This window comes from Marmota marmota, unplaced genomic scaffold (assembly GCF_001458135.2).
Source record: "Marmota marmota marmota unplaced genomic scaffold, marMar, whole genome shotgun sequence".
In the NCBI taxonomy this organism is placed as follows: Eukaryota; Metazoa; Chordata; class Mammalia; order Rodentia; family Sciuridae; genus Marmota; species Marmota marmota.
The window spans coordinates 3,407,394-3,427,494 of NW_026000051.1; the positions used below are offsets into that span (position 1 = coordinate 3,407,394).

A 20,101-nucleotide genomic window follows, 5' to 3' on the forward strand; every position below is an offset into this window, starting at 1 on the left:
TTCTTTTCTTTCTTTCTTTCTTTTTTTTTTTTTTTTTGGTACTGGGGATTGAACTCAGGGGCACTCGACCACAGAGCTGCATCCCCAGCCCTATTTTGTATTTTTATTAGAGACAGGGTCTCACTGAGTTGCTTTAGTGCCTTGTTTTTTGCTGAGGCTGGCTTTGAACTTGTGATCTTCCTGCCTCAGCCTCCCCTGCCACTGGGATTACAGGTGTTCACCAAGGACTCCTGCTAAGAAGTGGGATGTCTTAATTGAAGAGGACACTAAATCATTCTCAAATCAGATTTTATCAGTTTACCCTCACACTTGCTGTCTTTTTTCTTTTCTTTTTTTTTTTTTTTTTTTTTTTTTGAGCCCTGCTCTCTCCTTCACTATTTATTCAGGATCACTGTACAAAAGCACCCTTTCTTGAGGCTGTGACTCTCATCATCTTAACACAGTGACCCCAGGTACTTTCTGTGACCCTGGCAGAAAAAAAGCAGGAATGCTGAGGGAGGGTCCTGAGACTGAGGGGATGGGGCCCAAATGCATTCCATTAATTGTTTTCCTAGATGATTTAATGGTTCTTTTTTTCTTTGTTTTTTGCAGTGTTAAATTGTAGAAAAAAACACTGAAAATTGAAAAGCAAATGTGTTCATGAAGCCAGAATTAGACAGGCAGTCAGTACAGATAGATAACTTAAGTCAGGCAAGATCAAGAAGACCAATTTTGAGTGATTCCAACCAGTTGGAGACTGTCCTATAAGAGAAGAAATTTTAACTCTCTCAGAATGCTTCTTTTACCCTTGTCAAGAACCTCACCCCTTCATCTGTAACCAAGATAACCTGTCCCAAGAATTGCCCCTCTTTACAGGAAGCTTTAAGGTTGTTCATTTGTCTTGGCTCTCTGTCCTGCCCTTTCCCCTGCAGCCCACCTGTTCCCTACCTTTGGGCCACCACACCAAGAATTTCTTGGCCTAGTTCTGGGTCTAGTCAAGGATTCAGAAAGTAGAAAAATAAGAAGAAAGGCAGGAGGACAAAGGAAGCCTAGAACACAATAAAGGGCAGAAATCCTCACTTCATCGGATAACAGTGTTACCGCTGTGTACTGGTGAGGAGTCCTTGCTTCCCCAATGTTGAAGTATAACACCAGAGAAGCACACCGAGGCAAGGTCAGAGTGGAAAGCACAAGTTTATTAAAGGACAGCAGAAAACACTTCTCCCGGAGGAAGAAGGGGGCCCAAGAGATGGAATCCACACTTGCTGTCTTTAACTTCCAAATGAAGTCCCATTACTTTCTCTACTTTCATTCTTTGACCTAGCTTTTGTCTGTTACTACTCTACTGAAATTTAATATCTACCAGATATCACCTAAAATGCCAATTTCAGTGATTGAACTATTTTCTGGCCTTCCCGCTCACCCTGTACTGGGGATCACATTTAGGGCCCCACACAAGCTAGGCACAAACTCCACCACTGAGCCACATCCCTAGCCCTGGCCATATCTTCAGTGAGTTGTTTGTGACACTGAATACCTTGGACTACTCTTCTCTTACTGAAATGTTCCTCCTCTTGGTTAGGTATAGCAGGTCTCTTCCTAGACTCATTTTCCAGCTAAAAAACTAAGGATAGAGAGCTACTAAAGAGGTGCCAAAAGAGGACAAATTTCTCCCCAGGCTTCTTGAAAGGCAGAGGCAGTCACAGGTTTCCCTACTCTCATAGTCTTGAGCTTCTTTTTGAGTGTGATGTTTTGGAATCCTTGTTGTTCGCAAATTCTTCTTAGGCTTAAGAGGGCCTCACAATGAGAATTTTGTCTTGTTCTACTTTCTTTTTTTTTGGTACCAGGGATTGAACTCAGGGGCACTAGACCACTGAGCCACATTCCCAACCCTATTTTGTAGTTTATTTCGAGACAGGGTCTCACTGAGTTGCTTAGTGCCCCGACCCTACTGAGGTTGGCTTTGAACTCGCAATTCTCCTGTCTCAGCCTCCCAAGCCGCTGGGATCACAGGCGTTTGCCACCGCACCGGCTTTTGTTCTACTTTCTAAGAAAATGTTTTTATTTCAGTTTTTCCAGTGTTGATAATCTAATTTGTCTTGAGGTTCTTGGCTGGAACAGGGTCCTAATGAGGACCCTGTCACTGGGTGACGAACAAGGAACTATAACTGACTGGTTATCATCTCTGAGATTGGGAGGAAAGAGTCCCAGAGCCCTTGCTACAGAATTTCTGCTCAGAGGCTCAGAATGTAGCTTTGGGATCAGGCCAGCCAGAGTGGAATCTTGGGACAGTTTCATCGCTGACCATTAGCTCCCTCATGAGACAGATGTATAAATAGAAGTTGAGATGGGGAGATTGGTGTAGTTCTGTGATACAGTGCTTGCTTAGCATGCAGGAAGCATTGGATTCTACCCCCAGCTCTGCAAAAGCAAAAAGAACAGTTGCTTGCTTAGGGTGAGGACTTAAGATAAATATACATAATGCGGCAGGCTCTTTGCCCGATACCTAGTAGATACCCAGTAAGTGAGCACCCCCAACTCCAGTAGATATGTCCTCAAATTCGGTTTAACATTTATTTTTGGTGTACTTCCTCATTTGGGTCTCCCAACTTTCCAACCCCACTTGGAATTCGTATATGCCAATTTTTCATCATCATTCTATTCAGGAAGAAACTGAGGACAAGAGTATGAGTAACTGGATTCAGAATGGCCGCCAATTCGAGCGGCTTGGTTCTTGGCTCTGCTGGCAGTTGAGCCGGCTTTGAGACTGCCGCTCCCGCAGGCTCCCGCAGACCTCGCTCTCTCTTCTGCGCCAGGCCGCTCAGTGCCATCTTTGAGCCTGGCACCGTGCTCACTTCCGTACTTCATTTTGTTCAAGAGTGGCTGCGCCTGCCCCAAGATGTCCCTTTTGGGAACAGGATATCCAAAACCAACCACACTTGTCGCGCCAGCTGAGAAGAATTACCCTTTTTTTTTTTCTGCTAGCCGCAGGGAAGTCGCTGTGACCAGTCCAAAAATGGCGCCATCAGTTTCACCTCCCCTGTTTTCCGCTCCCGGAAGCGCGGGGATCGAAGGTCATTCCGACTGCGCCGGCGCGAGAGGGAGGGATCGTTACCACGGCAACGCGCGAATAGTTCGGGCCGCTGCTCCGGGCGGGAAGCGGGGAGCCGCGGTCCTGGCGACAGGCGGGGCTGCGAGCGCCGAGGGGCCCCGGGCGCCCGGGGGCCGCTGCAGGACGAGACCCTGGGCGTGGCGTCGGTGCCCTCGCAATGGAGGGGCGACCAGGGCATCCGCGGGGAGACGGTGAGGGCGCGGACCCCACGCCGGGCGACGCGGGCGGGAAGGCCGGGGCGGAATGCGACCCCCAGAGTTTCTGACGTCCCACCGTTTTGTTTTTATATTTTAATCCTCAAAAACTGACCGGGGGATGCTCCTGGACCAGTCTTTCATTGAAAACAAGAACTTAACAAAACTCCAAGGATCCTACGTTTTGAAGGGTTTTGCGCAAATGACGATGTTGAAGCATTTCAAACTTTTTATTTTCTCTTTCTTTTTTTTCTTTATCTTCTTCTTCTTCTTTTTTTTAAAAATACCAAACTGCATGTTAATGTCTAGATAAATTGGTCTTCTAGTTGTTTAATCAAAAGCACACAAAACGGGCTCTCTGTTGAGCTGAGGGCTGGGCGCAGACTTGGACCGCTTGACGCGAGCAGGAGCTGTTCTTGCACCTGGGATCCTCAGCGAAGGAGACGGATCTCTCTTGGATTTTTCGTGGGGCGGTTGCAGAGAATAGAACATACACCATTTATGTAATAAATAAGTTATGTTAGAAGGTGAACAGTGCCATGGACAAAAAACAGCGACTAAGGGACTGCTGGGGAGCGGGAGGGTGGGTTGCAGAATGAGTGACATTGAGCAAAGACTCACAGGAAAGTCAGCCAGTGTATGTACTGGGATGAAGCAGAGCAAGCAGAACAAATGACAAAAGCAAAAGGCCTGAGGTGTTGGTTGATCTGTTTTAGGAAAAAATGGGGCTGGGAGTACTGAGGGAAGGAGAGAGAGAGTGGTCCTAGGTGAGGTCAGAGAGGGTAAGTAGGGCCATGGAGATCATTCTAAAGATATATATTTTCTTTTTTTCTTAATGTTTATTTTTTAGTTGGACACAATACCTCGATTTTATTTTATTTATTTTTATGTGGTGCTGAGGATTGAACCCAGGGCCTTGCATGTGCTAGGCAAGCGCTCTACTGCTGAGCCAAAACCCCAGCCCTGTATATTTTCTTTTTTTAAAATTATTTTTTTAGTTGTAGTTGGAAACAATACCTTTATTTCACTTATTTATTCTTATATGGTGCTGAGGATCCAACCCAGGGTCTTGCATGTGCGAGGCGAGTGCTCTACTGCCAAGCCACAACCCCAGCCCCTATTTTCTTTTTTAAAATCTATTTTTTTAGTTGTAGTTGGACACAATATCTTTATTTATTTATTTATTTTTGGTACCAGGGATTGAACTCAGGGGCTCTCAACCATTGAGTCACATTCCCAGATCTATTTTGTATTTTATTTACAGACAGGGTCTCACTGAGCTGCTTAGCACCTCACTAAATATCTGAGGCTGGCTTTGAACTCGTGATCATCCTGTCTCAGCCTCCCAAGCTGCCGGGATTACAGGCCTGTGTCACCATGTCTGGCTTCTTTCTTTATTTTTTTTGTATGTGGTGCTAAGGATTGAACCTAGGGCTTGCACACACTAGGTGATCACTCTACCACTGAGCCACAACCCCAGCCCAGGAGGTAGATTTTTCATTTGAATGAAAATGAGCTGGTTTGCAGGGTGCTGCGTGTTTCCCAGAAGAAAAAAACTTAGATTGTTGAATCTGCAGATAGTGTAGATCCTTACCAATACCAGTAGGGTTTCCGTGAACTTGTCTTCTTGACTGATGCCTAAAGATCTGCAGGTGTCAAGTCAGACTCTGCTCTGGCTTCCAAGCTTTCTACTGTGCCATGCTGGGTAGGAATGGTTCTAGTTAAAAGCAAAGGCCATGGTCATTTTAGTTCAATCTGCCCATCCAATTCATAGGTAAATGTATGATTCATGTACTGACCTTTTCAAAATACTCAAAATAGCTTTTGCTTGCTGATGATTCAGATTTTAGAAAATTCCAGGTTGGGAATCATTTATTCAGTCTAACACCTTTTTTTTTTTTTTTTCAGATAATGAGATTGAGGCTTGTTAATTTTCTTGTAGATAGAGTGTGTGGTACACACTTGTAATTCAAGCTATTGGGATGACTGAGGCAGGAGGAGTGCAAGTTTGAGGCCAGCCTGGGCAACTTAGCAAAACTTTTGTTTCATAATAAAAAAGCCTGCAAGGTGGCTTAGTGGCACAGCTCTTGTCTAGGATGCATGAGGTCTTGGGTTCAATCCCTGGTATGGCCAAAAAGTTTTAAGTGACCCTGACACTTGGGGTGTAAAGACTTGCCTCTCTACCATCTGTAGCCTGGAAGGGAGCTGGGCAGTAGGGTCACAAGTTTGAGGTCAGTTTCAGGGACCAAGAAAACCTCAAAGGGCTTGGGGCATGGCTCAGGGGTAAAGCACCTGGGTTCCATCCCTAATAGCAAAGAAAAAGAAAGGTTTGCATTTATGAGGGTGATTCCCTTGATTCCCTTGAGTCACAGCTGTCCTCTCCTGTCCTATTGAAGATTATCATGTTTTACAAATGCTGCAAGCGTCAGAAAAAGTTGTTAGTTGCTTTTTTCCAAATTAAGGTTTTTTTTTTTTTTTTTTTTTTTTGTCTATAACAGTGAATTATGTCCAAAATTTAGAAAAAATCTGGATAGGCAAAAAAATAAATAAATAAAAATCACTCCATCCATTTTATTTGTCCTATTTTTGGCCCATCTTCCCGCTACCTTCCCTTTTTGATGGAATTATACTGCTCTTTTTCTTTTTTGAAACTGGGCATTGACCCTGGGGTCTCATGCATGCTAGGCATGCACTTTATTATTATTATTTTTTTTTAAGAGAGAGAGAATTTTTTTATATATATATTTTTAGTTTTAGTTTTCCGCGGACACAACATTTTTGTTTGCATGTGGTGCTGAGGATCGAATCCTGGCCAGGCGAGCGCGCTACCGCTTGAGCCACATCCCCAGCCCTAGCACTTTATTATTGAACTAAATTCCTAGCCTTGTGCATAGTATTTTTTTTTTTTTTTTGGTACTGGGGATTGAACTCGGGCACTCAACCACTGAGACCCATCTCAGTTCTATTTTGTATTTTATTTAGAGACAGGGTCTCACTGAGTTGCTCAGCACCTTGTCTTTGCTGAAGCTGTCTTTGAACTCACAATCCTCCTGTCTCAGCCTCCTAAGATGCTGGGATCACAGGTGTGTGCCACTGTGTGTGCCTGGCCTTTGTGCATAGTATTTTGTGAATGCATTTTTTCCATTTACTACATCCTGACATTTTATGTGTTTAAAAAATTTTGTGGGGAATTCTGGGGATATAGTTAGTTCAGTGATGGAAGACTTGCCTAGCATGTGGAAAGCCTGGGTTCAAACCCCAATGTTGCAAGAAATAAAAAGTAAAATCGTTTTTTTTTTTTTTTGTACCAGGGATTGAATCCAAGGGCCCTTAACTGTCCCAGCCTTTTTAAAAAATTTTATTTCGAAACAGGGTCTCGCTGAATTGCTTAGGACCTCAATAAATTGCTGAGGCTGGCTTTGAACTTGCCTCAGCCTCCCAAGCCTCTGAGATTACAGGTGTGTGCCACCATGTCCAGCCTTAATTTTTACTTATTATCAATTAATTCTGTAATGAGTTGTAACTAATTTTTTGCATGTTTTTTTAAATACTTTTATTTTTAATTTTTTTATTTTTATGTGGTGCCAGGGATCGAACCCATGCCTCATGCATGCTAGGCAAGCATTCTACCCCTGAACCATAACCCCGGCCCTGTTTTTTTTTTAATTTGCTATGTTCCTCTGGAAAAAGTCGAACTTCACTCTTTGGTTGGTTGGTTTATGTAGAAGTGCAATACCAAAACGTACTTCTATGTTTTAGTTATAGGTTTTTTTGTTTTGGTGATACTGGGGATTGAACCCAGCGTACTCTGCCACTGAACTACATCCCCCAGCCCTTTTATTTATTTATTTAATTTTAGTTTGAGGTAGATCTAGTTAAGTTGCCAAGGTTGGTGTCAAATTTGTGATCCTGCCTTAGCCTTCTAAATACCTGGGATTACACGTGTGTACCACCATGGCTGACTCAGTAATAAATTTCAAAAAATGTTAATAGTCTGGCTTTTCTTACCCTATCCTGATATGTTCACAGGTGGACAAGTCCTGAGCCTTGGTTTGAGGTGAAATTTGAGGGTGCAGATTCTTACAAGGGGCTTGGGCCTGGGCCAGTCATGTGATGGCTCCTCTGCAAAGTATTAGTCTTTCTTGTGGGATTAAATGAGATTGCTGGTCAGCAAGCAGTTTGAAGGCACAGTCCTGATCTTATGAAGGGGCTTCTGAGTGTCTGAACTGAAGGGCTCCTAACCAATCCCTCACTTTTTCAGTGTGGCTAATGAGGGAAGGCCCTGGAGAGTTCTGGAAAACACACCTGTGTTCAACCTGCAGTGATTCTAGCTTGGCTGATAAGTGAGCGGCCCGGGAAACTGGTTTTATAAAAGCTCCTGAAGTGATTTTAATGTGTAGCAAAAGTTGAGAACTACTAACTTAATGCATCCTACTAGCCAAAGCATGATTGAGATTCTGTTGGGGGGCTGGGGATGTGGCTCAAGCGGTAGCGCGCTCGGCCTGGCATGCGTGTGGTCTGGGTTCGATCCTCAGCACCACCTACAAACAAAGATGTTGTGTCCGCTGAGAACTAAAAAATAAATATTAAAAAAAAAATTCTCTCTCTCTCACTCTCTTTAAAAAAAAAAAAAGAAAAAGAAAAGGAAAGTTTAAAAAAAAAAAGAGAGATTCTGTTGGATTGTTCGGTGCCTTAAAAAAAAAAAATGGAGGCCAAGACAGGAGGATTTTGAGTTCAAGGCCAGCCTCAGCAACTGTGAAGCTCAAAGCAACTCATTGAGACCCTGTTTAAAAATAAAAAATTAAAAGGACTAGGGGTGTAGCTTAATGGTAAAGCATACTTGGGTTCAATCCCTGGTTCTAAAAAAAAAAAAAAGTTATGTGGTAAAATACACATAACACTTTTTAAAATTTTTTATTTTTATTTTTTTTTTAAAGAGAGAGAGAGAGAGAGAGAATTTTTAAAAAATATTTTATTTTTTAGTTTTCAGCGGACACAACAACTTTGTTTGTGGTGCTGAGGATCGAACCCGGGCTGCACGCACATCAGGCGAGCGTGCTACCGCTTGAGCCACATCCCCAGTCCCTTTATTTTTATTTTTAATATTTTTGGTTGTAAATGGACACAATACCGTTATTTATTTATTTTTATGTGGTGTGGAGGATTGAACCCAGTTGCCTCACACATGCTAGGTAAGTGCTCTACCACTGAGCCACGACCCCAGCCCTAAAATTTTCTATTCCTTTTTTTTTTTTTTTTTTTTTTTGCTACTGGGAATTGAACTCTTATGTTTTATTTACAGACAGGGTCTTACTGAGTTGCTTAGCGCCTCACCTTTGCTGAGACTAACTTTGAACTTGAGATCTTCCTGCCTCAGCTTCCCAAGCTGCTGGGTGTGCGCCACCATGCCCATGCCAAATTTTTTATTCTTATGTTTTTGAGATGGGGTTCTAGCTATGTTGTGTACTCCTGGACTCAAGTGATCCTCCCACCTCAGCTTCCTGAGTAGTCTGGACTACAGGTGCTGCTAAGCCTGGCTTTTTTTTTTTTTAATAAAAATATTTTTTAGTTGTAGTTGACACAATACCTTTATTTTACTTATTTAATATTTTATGTGGTGCTGAGGATCGAACCCAGGGCCTCGCACGTGCTAGGCAAGTGCTCTACCATTGAGCTGCAATCCCAGCCCTTAAGCCTGGCTATTTTATTTATTTATTTATTTTAAAATATTTATTTTTTTAGTTCTTCTTCTTTTTTTTTTTTTGGTGGACACAATATATATCTTTATTTTATTTTTATGTGGTGCTGAGAATCGAACCCATTGCCTCACACATGCCAGGCGAGTGCTCTACCACTTGAGCCACATCCCCAGCCCCTGGCTATTTTAATCATTTAAGTTTATTGTTGATTTTCTTGGTACTAGGGATTGAACCCAGGGCTGCTTTACCACTGAGTCACATCTCCAGCCCTTTTTAATTTTGAAATAGGGTCTCACCAAGTTGCTTAGGTCCTTGCTGAGTTGTTGAGGCTAGCTTTGAACTTGTGGTCCTCCTGCCTTAATCTCCTGAGCCACTGGGATTACAGGTGTGTGCCACTGAGCCCGACCGTCTTCATCAGTTTTAAGTATTCTCTTAAGGGGTCAAGGGCCTTCAGGATGCAGCTATTCCCACTTTGTCCCTCCAGGGCTTTTCTTCCTCATTGGGGTGTATCTTGGACTGACAGGTGGTCTCCCAGGGCTAACTCAACTCCCTGCAGGGGGCAGTGGGTCTCTTCTGTTACCCAGAGGCTCCCAGAAAGTGGTGAACTGAAACACTTCCTCCCCGGGGGCAGGCCTGGGCTGCTCAGGAATGGCTCTGGGGCTTGGTTAAGGAGGCCCTCCCTCATCCTGGCTTCCTGCAGCTTTGGCCTGTTTGGGTTCTGCAGTGTCTGGCACCCCCTGCTGGAGTCTGTCTATTTTTAAGATGGGGTTTGTGGCTTCAGGGAGAATTAAATCCTGGGTTCTCAACATTTTTAAAAAAAATATTTTGTTTTTTTAGTTGTAGTTGGACACAATACCTTTATTTTATTTTTATGTGGCGCTGAGGATCGAACCCAGGGCCCTGCACATGCTAGGTGAGCGCTCTACCGCTGAGCTACAATCCCAGCTCCCGTTCTCAACATTTTTGAGTGTCTACAGATTTTATTGTATTTTGAGACAGGGTCTTGCTGAGTTGCTAAGGCTGGCCTTGAACTTGTGATCCTTCTGCCTCAGTCTTTTGAGGATCTGGGATTACAAGTGTGTATACCAGAGCTGCTGTGCTTGGCTAGACTGTTTGTTTTTTTTTTCCCTGCCGGGAGCAGTTACCAAAGATTGAACTCAGAGGCACTCAACCACTGAGCCCATCCCCAGCCCTATTTTGTATTTTATTTAGAGACAGGGTCTCACTGAGGTGGTTAGAGCCTCCCAGTTGCTAAGGCTGGACTTGTGATCCTCCTGCCTCAGCCTCCTCTGAGCACAGTCCTTATCTACCTGAGGTTTTTGTTTGCTGGTGCTGGAATCCAGGGCCTTTCACATCAGGCAGGCACTCCGCCTCAGGAAGGCGCTCTGCGGCTGAGCCACATGCATCCCTTTTCTACCTAAGACTTTGCTCTGGCCCCTTTGCCCCAGCCCAGAACTTTCCCCCGCAGCTCCGCCTGGTAGCTCAGCTTGGCAGCTCCCGCTCCTTCACATCTCAGCGCAAGCACAGCGCCCAAAGCCTCCTGCTCCCACCAACCTGTTCAGACAGCTTCCCCCACTATCCCCCAGATCTCAGTACCTCTGTGTGCACTGAGCTCTATTTGCTTTTGGGGACGTTTCCATGTTGTTACTTGTCCTTCCTACTCCTGTGAAAGTGCCTGGGACACAGGGTCTTGCATATTGTCTCCTGTTCTGTGCTGAGTACCCAGATGGGGCCAGGCTCTAGATGCGCAGTGAGTGGGTTTTTTTTTTTTTTTTAATTCTTTTTTTGTAGTTGGAAATGGACAGCATAGCTTTTTTATTTTTATTTTTATTCATTTTATATGGGGGATTGAACTCAGGGGCCTTTGACCACTGAGCCACATCCCCAGCCCTATTTTGTAATTTTTATTTAGAAACAGGGTCTCAGTGAGTTGCCTCACTGTTGCTAAGGCTGGCTTTGAACTTGAGATCCTCCTGCCTCAGCCTCCCCAGCCGTTGGGATTACTGGCATGCACCACTGTGCCTGGCTGCATACCTTTATTTTATTTGTATCTGGTGTTAAGGATCGAACCTTAGCACCTCACACATGCTCAGCAAGTGTTTTACCACCCAGTCACAACCCCAGCCCGTGTTCTGTGTGCTGATTCATTCTAAGGGCTGAGGATACTGAAACTGATCAGACTGGTCTTCTGGTGGTAGGCCCGGCTGACCAGGAGACACGGAGCAGTGTGGAGGGAGAGGAGGGCATCCCTGCTGAGTTTGCTGATTCTAAGGAGAGCTGCCTGCTTGGCCAGCCCCCTTCCTTCAGTAAGATGGGCCTGGCCTGCCTCTGAGCCCACTGAGCCTGTGTGGGGGCCCTGTGAGCAGAGCCTCAGTGGACGACATGATTGCAGCAGTTACTACCCCCAGACTCCATGTGTGTGTAGGAGAGGGAGGCTGGCCTCTGCTCTGATGTGCTATCTGTTCCCAGCCAAATGGCGACAAGGAAGAGGAGACAGGTGGCAGGATGGAGAGCATGGCCACAGGGAGTCCCGCCTGCCTTTCATCAACTAGCTCACCTCAGATATACCTGCTTTCCTTGGTCACTTGGGTGTAAGGCATCCTTCAGGAGGGCCCTTGCCAGTGGAGAGAGCAAGCCTGTGTCAGTGGGGTGACCTGAGGTGCTTGCCACAGCTGCTGCTGGCACTGAAATGATGTGGTTCTCGAAGCTTTTGGCATCTTCAGAAAGGGCACTCCTGCCTCTGAATGAAAGTCCTGGGACAGGCTCCCACTGGCCAGCTTGGGTCACGTGGCCACCCCTGGCCGATCACTGGCCAGGGAAGTGCTCTGATTAGCTGCCTGAAGGTCATGTATTTCAGGGAACATAGGGTGGGGGGGTCATCTCCAACGCTAGCCACACAGTGGGCTCCCCCTAAGAAAGGGACTAGTTACAAGAGGAGGGGGATATACTGGGCACAAAAGTGATTAGAGGCCCGGGACCTGGAGAGGCGAGGGCGCTGGGTAGTGATGCTCATTTGCTCTCTGCCTTAGAAGGGTTGCCAGACGGCCAGCATTGCCACTGCCAACGCATCCGTCCAGGCCCGGAAGCAGGCAGATGCCCAGGTGCAGACGGAGGCCCCCGTGCCAGTGACTGTGCTGCCCATGTCCCAGCATGACACCTCACGGCTGGCAGCGTTTCTCCGGAGGGTGGAGGCCATGGTCATCCGAGAACTAAACAAGAACTGGCAGAGCCATGCCTTTGATGGCTTCGAGGTGAACTGGACTGAACCACAGCAGACGGTAGGGCTGGTGGGCCTGGGCTGCGCCCCTGCATGTAGTCCCCTCAGCGGGTTTTAGGTCTTGAGTAGTGGCACCCAGTAGCAATAGTACTGGTAGCAGCCCGTGTTTACCAAGCGCTTTCTCCAGGTGCTACAATTTTGTTTTTTGCTACTGGGGATTGAGCCCTGGGTGCTCTGCCAAGTGCTACAACCCCAGCTTTTTTAGGTTTTATTTTGAGATAGGGTCTCGCGAAGTTACTGAGGGCGTAGCTAAATTGCTGAGGCTGACCTGGAACTTGTGATGCTCCTGCCTCAGTCTCCCAAATTGCTGGGATTACAGGCGTGTGCCACCATATCCAGCCTGAACCAAGTTTTTTTTTTTTTTTTTTTTAATATTTATTTTTTAGTTATCGGCGGACACAACATCTCTGTTTTGTATGTGGTGCTGAGGATCGAACCCAGGCCGCACGCATGCCAGGCGAGCGCGCTACCGCTTGAGCCACATCCCCAGCCCTGAACCAAGTTTTTTTTAAGACTAAATCATTGAGCCTTTGCTGATACCCTTGGAATAGGTGCCATCAGCCTCTTTCCACTTTCTGGCTGGGGAAATGGACACCAGAGGGCAGCCACTTTTCAGGATGAACCGACCTGTCAGTTTCATTCCCTAGGACCTCCTCCTTCCCTCCCCTGCATCCTCCCCTGACCCCCTTCCTGTTCTCCACTGGCCTCCCTTCTTCCCTTTCTTTTTGTTTTTTTGGATGGTTGCTTAGCTGATTTTAATCACATGACATAAAGCCCCTAAACTTGATATTGTTATGCAAAATATGTAGATTAATATATATTTTTTTGTACTGAGGGCTGAACCCAGGGATACTCCACCACTCAGCCACCACCTCAGCCCTATATTTTATTCTGGGACAGGCTAGAATGTGTAGCAAAAGTTGGGAACTACTAACTACATGTTCCCCTCCTGAGCTGTTGGGATTACAGCTGTGTGCCGCTGCGCCCAGCTTGAATACTATTTTATTTATTTATTTTAAACTGTTTGGATTTTTAAAAATATTTTTTTTTGTTGTTGTAGTTGGATACAATACCTTTATTTTATTTGTTTTATTTTTATGTGGTGCTGAGGATCTAACCCAATGCCTTACACATGCTAGGCAAGCGCTTACCATTGAGCCACAACCCTAGCCCAAATACTCTCTGTTTTAAATATAAAATAAGCAAGACATGTGAAAACAGGTAAATTTCCATTAAATAAATGAAACTTTAAAAGAGAAAAAAATTTTTTTTTAAAATATTTATTTTTTAGTTCTTGGCGGACACAACATCTTTGTATGTGGTGCTGAGGATCAAACCTGGGCCGCACGCATGCCAGGCGAGCGCACTACCGCTTGAGCCACATCTCCAGCCCCAAAAGAGAAAATTTTTGAGCTGGGGCTGTGGCTCAGCGGTAGCGCACTTGCCTGGCATGTGTGAGGCACTGGGTTCGATTCTCAGTACCACATAAAAATAAATAAATTAATTAAATAGAGGTCTAGCAACAATTAAAATAATATTTAAAAAATAAAGAGAGAAAAATTTTCTTTCCATGTCATTTGAAGAAGGAAAATTATCATTTTAAACAATATTCAAGTTCATTAAACAAAAAAAGTATTATAAAATGATTAACTTTCATCAGCTTCAAGGTTTATGTTGCTGCCAAATTTTGAATATAACTGAACTTTCAAATCTGCTAACACGCATTGAATTGAATCCAATCCGGATTCCAAGGCATCAGTTTCTTCTTGCAAATTTTTCTTTGCTTCCTCTAATTTCCTGTGATTCTTTTTGAGAATTGCTAATGAAAACATCCCCAATTTGATAAGGTATCATTAAGTGGTCATTCTCTGCACACATAATGTCCTCACAGGAATCTTCTAAATTTTCCAGTTATTTCTTCTGTTAGCTCTGTGATTCTGCTCATATTCTGTGTAATCTGTTTATCTTTTGCTGATCTTCAAAAATAATACTGGCATTTGTAGCTGCCTTCTTCGTTGTGGCCGCCATCTTGAAACCACACCATCCAGCCCCTTCTTCCCTTTCTTAAAACTATCTAATCTATTTTTCTTTTTTTGTGTGTGTGTGCCAGGGATTGAACTCAGGGGCACTCAACCACCGAGCCACATCCCCAGCCCTATTTTGTATTTTATTTAGAGACAGGGTCTCACTGAGGTGCTTAGTGTCTTGCCATTGCTCAGGCTGGCTTTGAACTCTCGATCCTCCTGCTTCAGCCTCCGGAGCCACTGGGATTATAGGTGTGCGTCACCATGCCCAACTAAAAGTTTATCTAATTTGTTAAGTCTAAACACCTTATTTAGATATTTCTGTGTGTGTGAGGAAGGAGGCAGAGTCTCAAGTATGCTAAATCTGAGCTATCACTGAGCTGCACCCTAGTTATCTAATTTTTATTTACATTGTTTTTTGTTGTGCTAGGAACCAAACCCAGGGTCTCCCACATGGTAGGCAAATCTCTACCACTTATATCCCCAGCCTGATGTCTAATTTTTTGTTTATTCTTTTTTTTGTGGTGATGGGGATTGAACCCAGGGCCTATGCATGTGAGGCAAGCACTCTGCCACTTGAGCTGTGTCCCCAGCCCCTAATTTTTAATTATAATTCTTTTCTGACGTTGAAAGCAATGCCTGTCATCATGGCCAACTCAGTCGTTGCAGAAATGCGGAACGTGCTGGGTGCAGACAGTGCAAGGTGGCACTGGCTCACAGACCCCTGGAGTTTCTTCTGTGGTACAGTCATGTAGCTTTTCTCTTGTCATCAAGTACCTTTGAAATGTGAGAGCACTTTCTGTTTTGTGTGTGACCCTTTGTTGTGGTTGGGTATGAGATGTGATTTGGTAGGAATGTCTGGAGGAGGAGGGCTGCAGCCTGGTCAGCAGATTAGTCCTTCGATGGACTGATAAGGTGAATGGGTCACTGGTGGTAACTACAGGCAGGCGGGGCACGTCTTTGCAGACTGTGTCCTCCTTGCCTTCCGCCATGACATCCCGCCTCATGTCAGGTCCAGAGCATTGAAGTTGGCCACCCAGGGACTGGACCTCTGAAACTGTGATCCCAAAATAAGCTTTTCCTCTCTAAGTTGCTGTTGTCAGTTATTTTGGTCACATTGACGAAGTGTACACACCCTTCCCGTTCACCAGCGCAGTCCTTTTTTTTTTTTTTAAATTTTTTTAGTTGTAGATGGACATAATATCTTGATTTGTATTTGTTTACTTTTATGTGGTGCTGAGGATCAGACCCAGGGCTCACATGTGTGAGGCAGGCACTCCACCACTGAGCCCAGCTCCAGCCCACCAGAGCGGTTCTTGTTGGGGACTTTTGACTTTCTGTCCCACTGTCAGACACACCATCCTATATCTGGGTCTGCTGCTGGTGCACTGTCTAGGCAGCAGCTCCACATCTAGAAATTTGTGTTCCAGGGCTAGGCTGTGGCTCAGTGGTAGAGCACTTGCCTCGAATACATGAGATGTTGGGTTCGATTCTCAGCACCGCAAATAAAGAAAAAATAAAGATTCATCAACACTAAAATAAATAAATTTTTTTAAAATTTGTGTTCCAGTGACTTGTGACCAGGTGGGAGGTTGGGCTGCACCATTTGAACAACTATGGGGTGTGCCAGTTTCCTGATGGCCCCCCAGTGTCGTAGCATTCCCTAACGTGGGGCAGGGGAATGCCTTTAAACCTGGCCATGATCTGGCAAAACTACAGTGAGTCTCTTCCTCTTCTGACTTTTTCTGTTCTTGAGCCAGTTCTTGTTTATTCCCAAAGTGGGTTGGTATTATGACTGTTGTCGGGGCTGGAACCAGGGCCTTTGTGCATGCTGGGCAAGCCTGCAGCCCTTCTTTTTCCTCCCTTTCTCCTTCCCCTCTCTCTCTTTCTCTCTCTTGCCCAGGGGTGCTTAACCACTGAGCCACATTCCCAGCCCTTCTAATTAATTAATTAATTTTTAGCTCTAGGTGGACACAATGTCTTTATTTTTATTTATTTATTTTTATGTGGTGCTGAGGATTGAACCCAGTGCCTCACCTGCTCTAGGTGAGTGCTCTGCCGCTGAACCACAACCCCAGCCCCCTTTTTATTTTTTGAGACAGGGTCTCACTCAATTGCTTAGGGCCTTGCTAAGTTGCTGAGGCTGGCCTGGAACTTGTGATCCTCCTGCCTCAGCCTCCCAAGTCACTGGGGTTATAGGTGTGCACCACTGTGCCAGACCTGTGTACACATTTTTTGCAGTTGGCATCTTTTGTCCCCCTAGGGTCTGTACCCAGGAGTAGAATTTCCAGGATGCATGGCCTTTGGGTGACTCCGCTGTTTTCTGTAGCAGCCACACCACGGCTCTAGCAGTTCTTATAGACTTTGTATTTTACACAGGGTAGTGTCCATACCTGGGACCAGGAGGGTGAGAGATGGGAAACTTTTCAGTGGTATTTGTTGGCAATACCTTTGTGACAATCTCCTTTGCTGCTCCAGCATGATGGGCTAAGAAACAAGGGCCTGAGAGAGAGAGAGAGAGAGAACACACTTTGAGGCCAGCCTCAGCAATTTAATAAGGCGCTAAAAAAGCTTGGCAAACATCTGTCTTGGAATGAAAAATAAATAGGATTGGGGATGTAACTCAGTGGTAAAGCGCCCCTAAGTTTAATCCCCAGTACCAAAAAATTAAAAAACAACAACAACAACAACAAAAAAAAACCCAATACACAGAACAGAACTGACGATTTGAGCCCTGTTTAGGTGTCTCACTCAGTGACGCGGAGCATGCTCACGTGGTGTGCAGCCGTCCACACCTACCGGCTCCAGGGCTGGAGCGCAGGGCCCTGTGAGTGTGGCCACAGCTCTGTCCTAGAACCAGGGTCAGCCTTGGTTCTCAGGCTTGCCTTCCAGGTTCTGAAGGATCCTGTTAGGAGAGGTCCCAGGGGGAGGTTTCTGTGTTTCTTGAGGCCTGGGAAGTGGACTTGAATAACTTTTAGGGCTTTGGGCTACCCAAACACAGCTGTGATTTTCATTGGTGGCCATGAGACCACGTGCTGGAAGGCTTGGGACTTAGGGTTGGCTTTTCTCTGCAGGTGTCCTGTCTGCACACCCTGGGCTACCCCCCAGCACAAGGGCAGGGTCTGCATGTGACCAGTGTTTCCTGGAATGCCACTGGGTCAGTGCTGGCCTGTGCCTATGGTCGGTGAGTGGCAGCTGAGGCAGGCAGGAGGCCATGAGAGGCCCCAAGCTCAGCCATTCTGGGGTCTCCTTGAGACTGCCCACCCAGGGCTAGCATTGGGTTGGAGGAAAAAGCGGGAGGTGGGGAGCAACGGAGAGCCCATGCCTCAGGCAGTGGTCGTCTGTTCTCACCAGCTGTTTCTCTGGCCTGGTGTCCGCTGTCCAAGGGCCCTATCCTTCCGCTGCACAGGCCTCTCTTCAGTGCCTGGGGACCCTTCCCTGGGTGTCTGGGAGGAACCTGTGCCACTCTGGTACCCAGAGTAGGCTGCCTGGGTGTGGAGGGACACAGGCGAATTTGTTTGGGGTTAGAGTGTGGAGAGGTGAAGGCGGTGACAGGAGCCCTGGGAGCCACTGAGGCACGTCCCTCTGCAGGCTGGATGATGGGGACTGGAGCACTCTCAAGTCCTACGTGTGTGCCTGGAACCTGGACCGGCGAGGCCTGAACCCCCGGCAACCGTCGGCAGTGGTGGAGGTGCCCAGTGCCGTCCTGAGCCTGGCCTTCCACCCCACCCAGCCCTCCCACATTGCAGGTGAGCCCCGCCCATGGCCAACTGCCCCCCCTGCCGGGCTCCGCCTTGGGCCTGGCTGGGGCCTGGCTGGGCCACCTGGGCTGCCTGACCTGGGTGTAGTCTGGAGTCCGCTGGGCCCTCTGGGGAGACGTGTGGTATGGAACCTGGCGGAAGGGGCATCTCTGGGACAGGAGACACGGCAGCTGTGCAGAGGCAGGATTGGAGGCCCAAAGAGGTTGGCACCCTGGGCAGCTCTCAGCTGTGACAGGGGCCAGTGTGTGCTGCTGAGGGTGGGTGATGCTGGGGGGTGGATGGCCAGGTCAGGGCCTCAGCTTGCTGTGGGGCAGGCTTCCTGGGGTACAGTGAGGGGGGACTGAGGATGTCCCCTTTGAGGATTTTCAGGCCGGTAAGCTGGGCTCTGGGGAGTGCCAAGTTGACGCGCAGCCATGGTCCCCACAGGAGGGCTGTATAGTGGCGANAACGGAGGTGGGTGCCACGGCGGTGGCTTTCTCCAGCTTTGACTCCAGCCTTTTCATTGTGGGCACGGAAGGCGGCTTCCCACTCAAGTGTTCCCTGGCGGCAGAAGAGGCGGCCCTCACCCGGCTGCCCAGCTCGGTGCCCCTGCGGGCGCCCGCGCAGTTCACCTTCTCCCCGCACGGGGGCCCTGTCTACTCCGTGAGCTACTCCCCCTTCCACAGGTACGGGAGGCCGGGCCACTGCCCTCCAGCCCACCAGGCCGGGCGACAGCTGCTTCAAGCAACTGCGTTCTGCTGGTTCCCCATTTGAGTCCCAGGAACTGTCCTCTCTGCTAAATCACCTGTTCAGGGAGCCCGGGGGTCTTCGTGAGCTCATGGCTCAGGAAGAGTCTGGTGGCAGGTGCCAGCCCCATACAAGGCCAATTCCCTTATCCCCTCTGCCCTCCATTCCATCTAGGAATCTCTTCCTGAGCGCAGGGACAGACGGCCACATCCACCTGTACTCTGTGCTGCAGGCCCAACCCCTGACCTCACTGCAGCTGTCCCACAAGTATCTTTTTGCTGTGCGCTGGTCCCCTGTGCGCCCCCTGGTTTTTGCAGCTGCTTCTGGGGAAGGTAGGAGAAGTCGACCAAACCTCTAAGTGGTGTTATGGACATAACTGGGACCTGGAATTGTTTTGGGGACATTGCGAGTAGAGTGAGGACAATTATCCTCCCTAAACCCCAACTGTAGCCCACCACGGGGCAGGGGTGGAGCACTGAGCATCTGCAGCAGCCTTGCTCTGGGCTGTGGCTTCTAATGTCCAAACTTCTCCCTGCAGGTGACCTGCAGCTGTTTGATCTCCAGAAAAGCTCCCAGAAACCCACAGTGTCCATTGTGCAGACCCAGGACGGAAGCCCCGTCTACTGTCTGGAATTCAACAGTCAGCAGACCCAGCTCTTGGCTGCTGGTGATGCCAAGGGCACGGTGAAGGTGTGGCAGCTAAGCACTGCCTTCACTGAACAGGGGCCCCGAGAAACAGAAGACCTGGACCAGCTGGCAGCGGAGGTGGCCACCTGAGGGCACAAGGGTCACAGTGGGATGAGGCGGTCGAGCTGTTTCTGGTGTGAGCTGAATAAAGAGGAGCAAAGCGTTCAGGGGGAGAAGTCAAGTCTTTATTTGTCTTTTACATGAAAACGAAATCATCTGGGGGAGGGAGAGAGCACATGAAAGGAGCTAGCCGGCTGCCTGGACCTTCTATGTCGGAATGCGGGCAGCTGCTCAGACATGGGGCTGGTCCCACAGAAGCCCGGTGATGGTGGCTGGACCAGAAGCGGTTTATTTATTAAAGCACCATTTTTAACTAAGTCTCACCCAAGCTAAGCACAGGCTGTGGTCACACTGGGAAGGAACACTGTCCTCAAGAGCACAGAGGAGTTGACATGCAGCAGGGCCCGGCAGGGCAAGCGGTGGGAGCCGGGCCAGTGGGGAGCAGGGGGTCAGTTCACAAAGAGTGAGCGGGTGAACTCGACGTAGTCGAAGGCGGTGGGGAGCTCGCGGCCCTTGCCGTCCACATAGGGCTTCATGTGGGAGACGCAGTAGTCGGCCTGTTCCCGGGTCAGGTTCTGGAGG

The 20,101-nt window shown here is 47.3% G+C and overlaps 2 protein-coding genes and 1 pseudogene across 15 annotated transcripts in view; 1 reads left to right on the forward strand and 2 right to left on the reverse strand.

The window, feature by feature from the left end:
- The first annotated feature begins 2,980 nt into the window (after positions 1-2,980).
- Positions 2,981-19,626, forward strand: Dync2i2 (dynein 2 intermediate chain 2). The gene is given in 8 exon segments (XM_015497492.2): positions 2,981-3,199; positions 3,202-3,282; positions 12,014-12,262; positions 17,360-17,469; positions 17,877-18,274; positions 18,447-18,711; positions 18,947-19,104; positions 19,311-19,626. Coding segments are annotated over 8 exon segments (1,704 nt in total). The 5' UTR covers positions 2,981-2,995; the 3' UTR covers positions 19,550-19,626.
- LOC107152034 lies at positions 13,378-14,419 on the reverse strand (annotated as a pseudogene).
- The window catches only part of Sptan1 (spectrin alpha, non-erythrocytic 1), a 71,592-nt gene continuing 71,113 nt past the window's right edge, over positions 19,623-20,101 (reverse strand). For all 14 annotated transcript variants that reach the window (XM_048812938.1, XM_048812937.1, XM_048812942.1 and 11 more), the window contains one exon: positions 19,623-20,094. In XM_048812938.1, the coding sequence (XP_048668895.1) occupies positions 19,969-20,094 (126 nt within the window). In that variant the 3' untranslated portion in view covers positions 19,623-19,968. The remainder of the gene's footprint in view (positions 20,095-20,101) is intronic.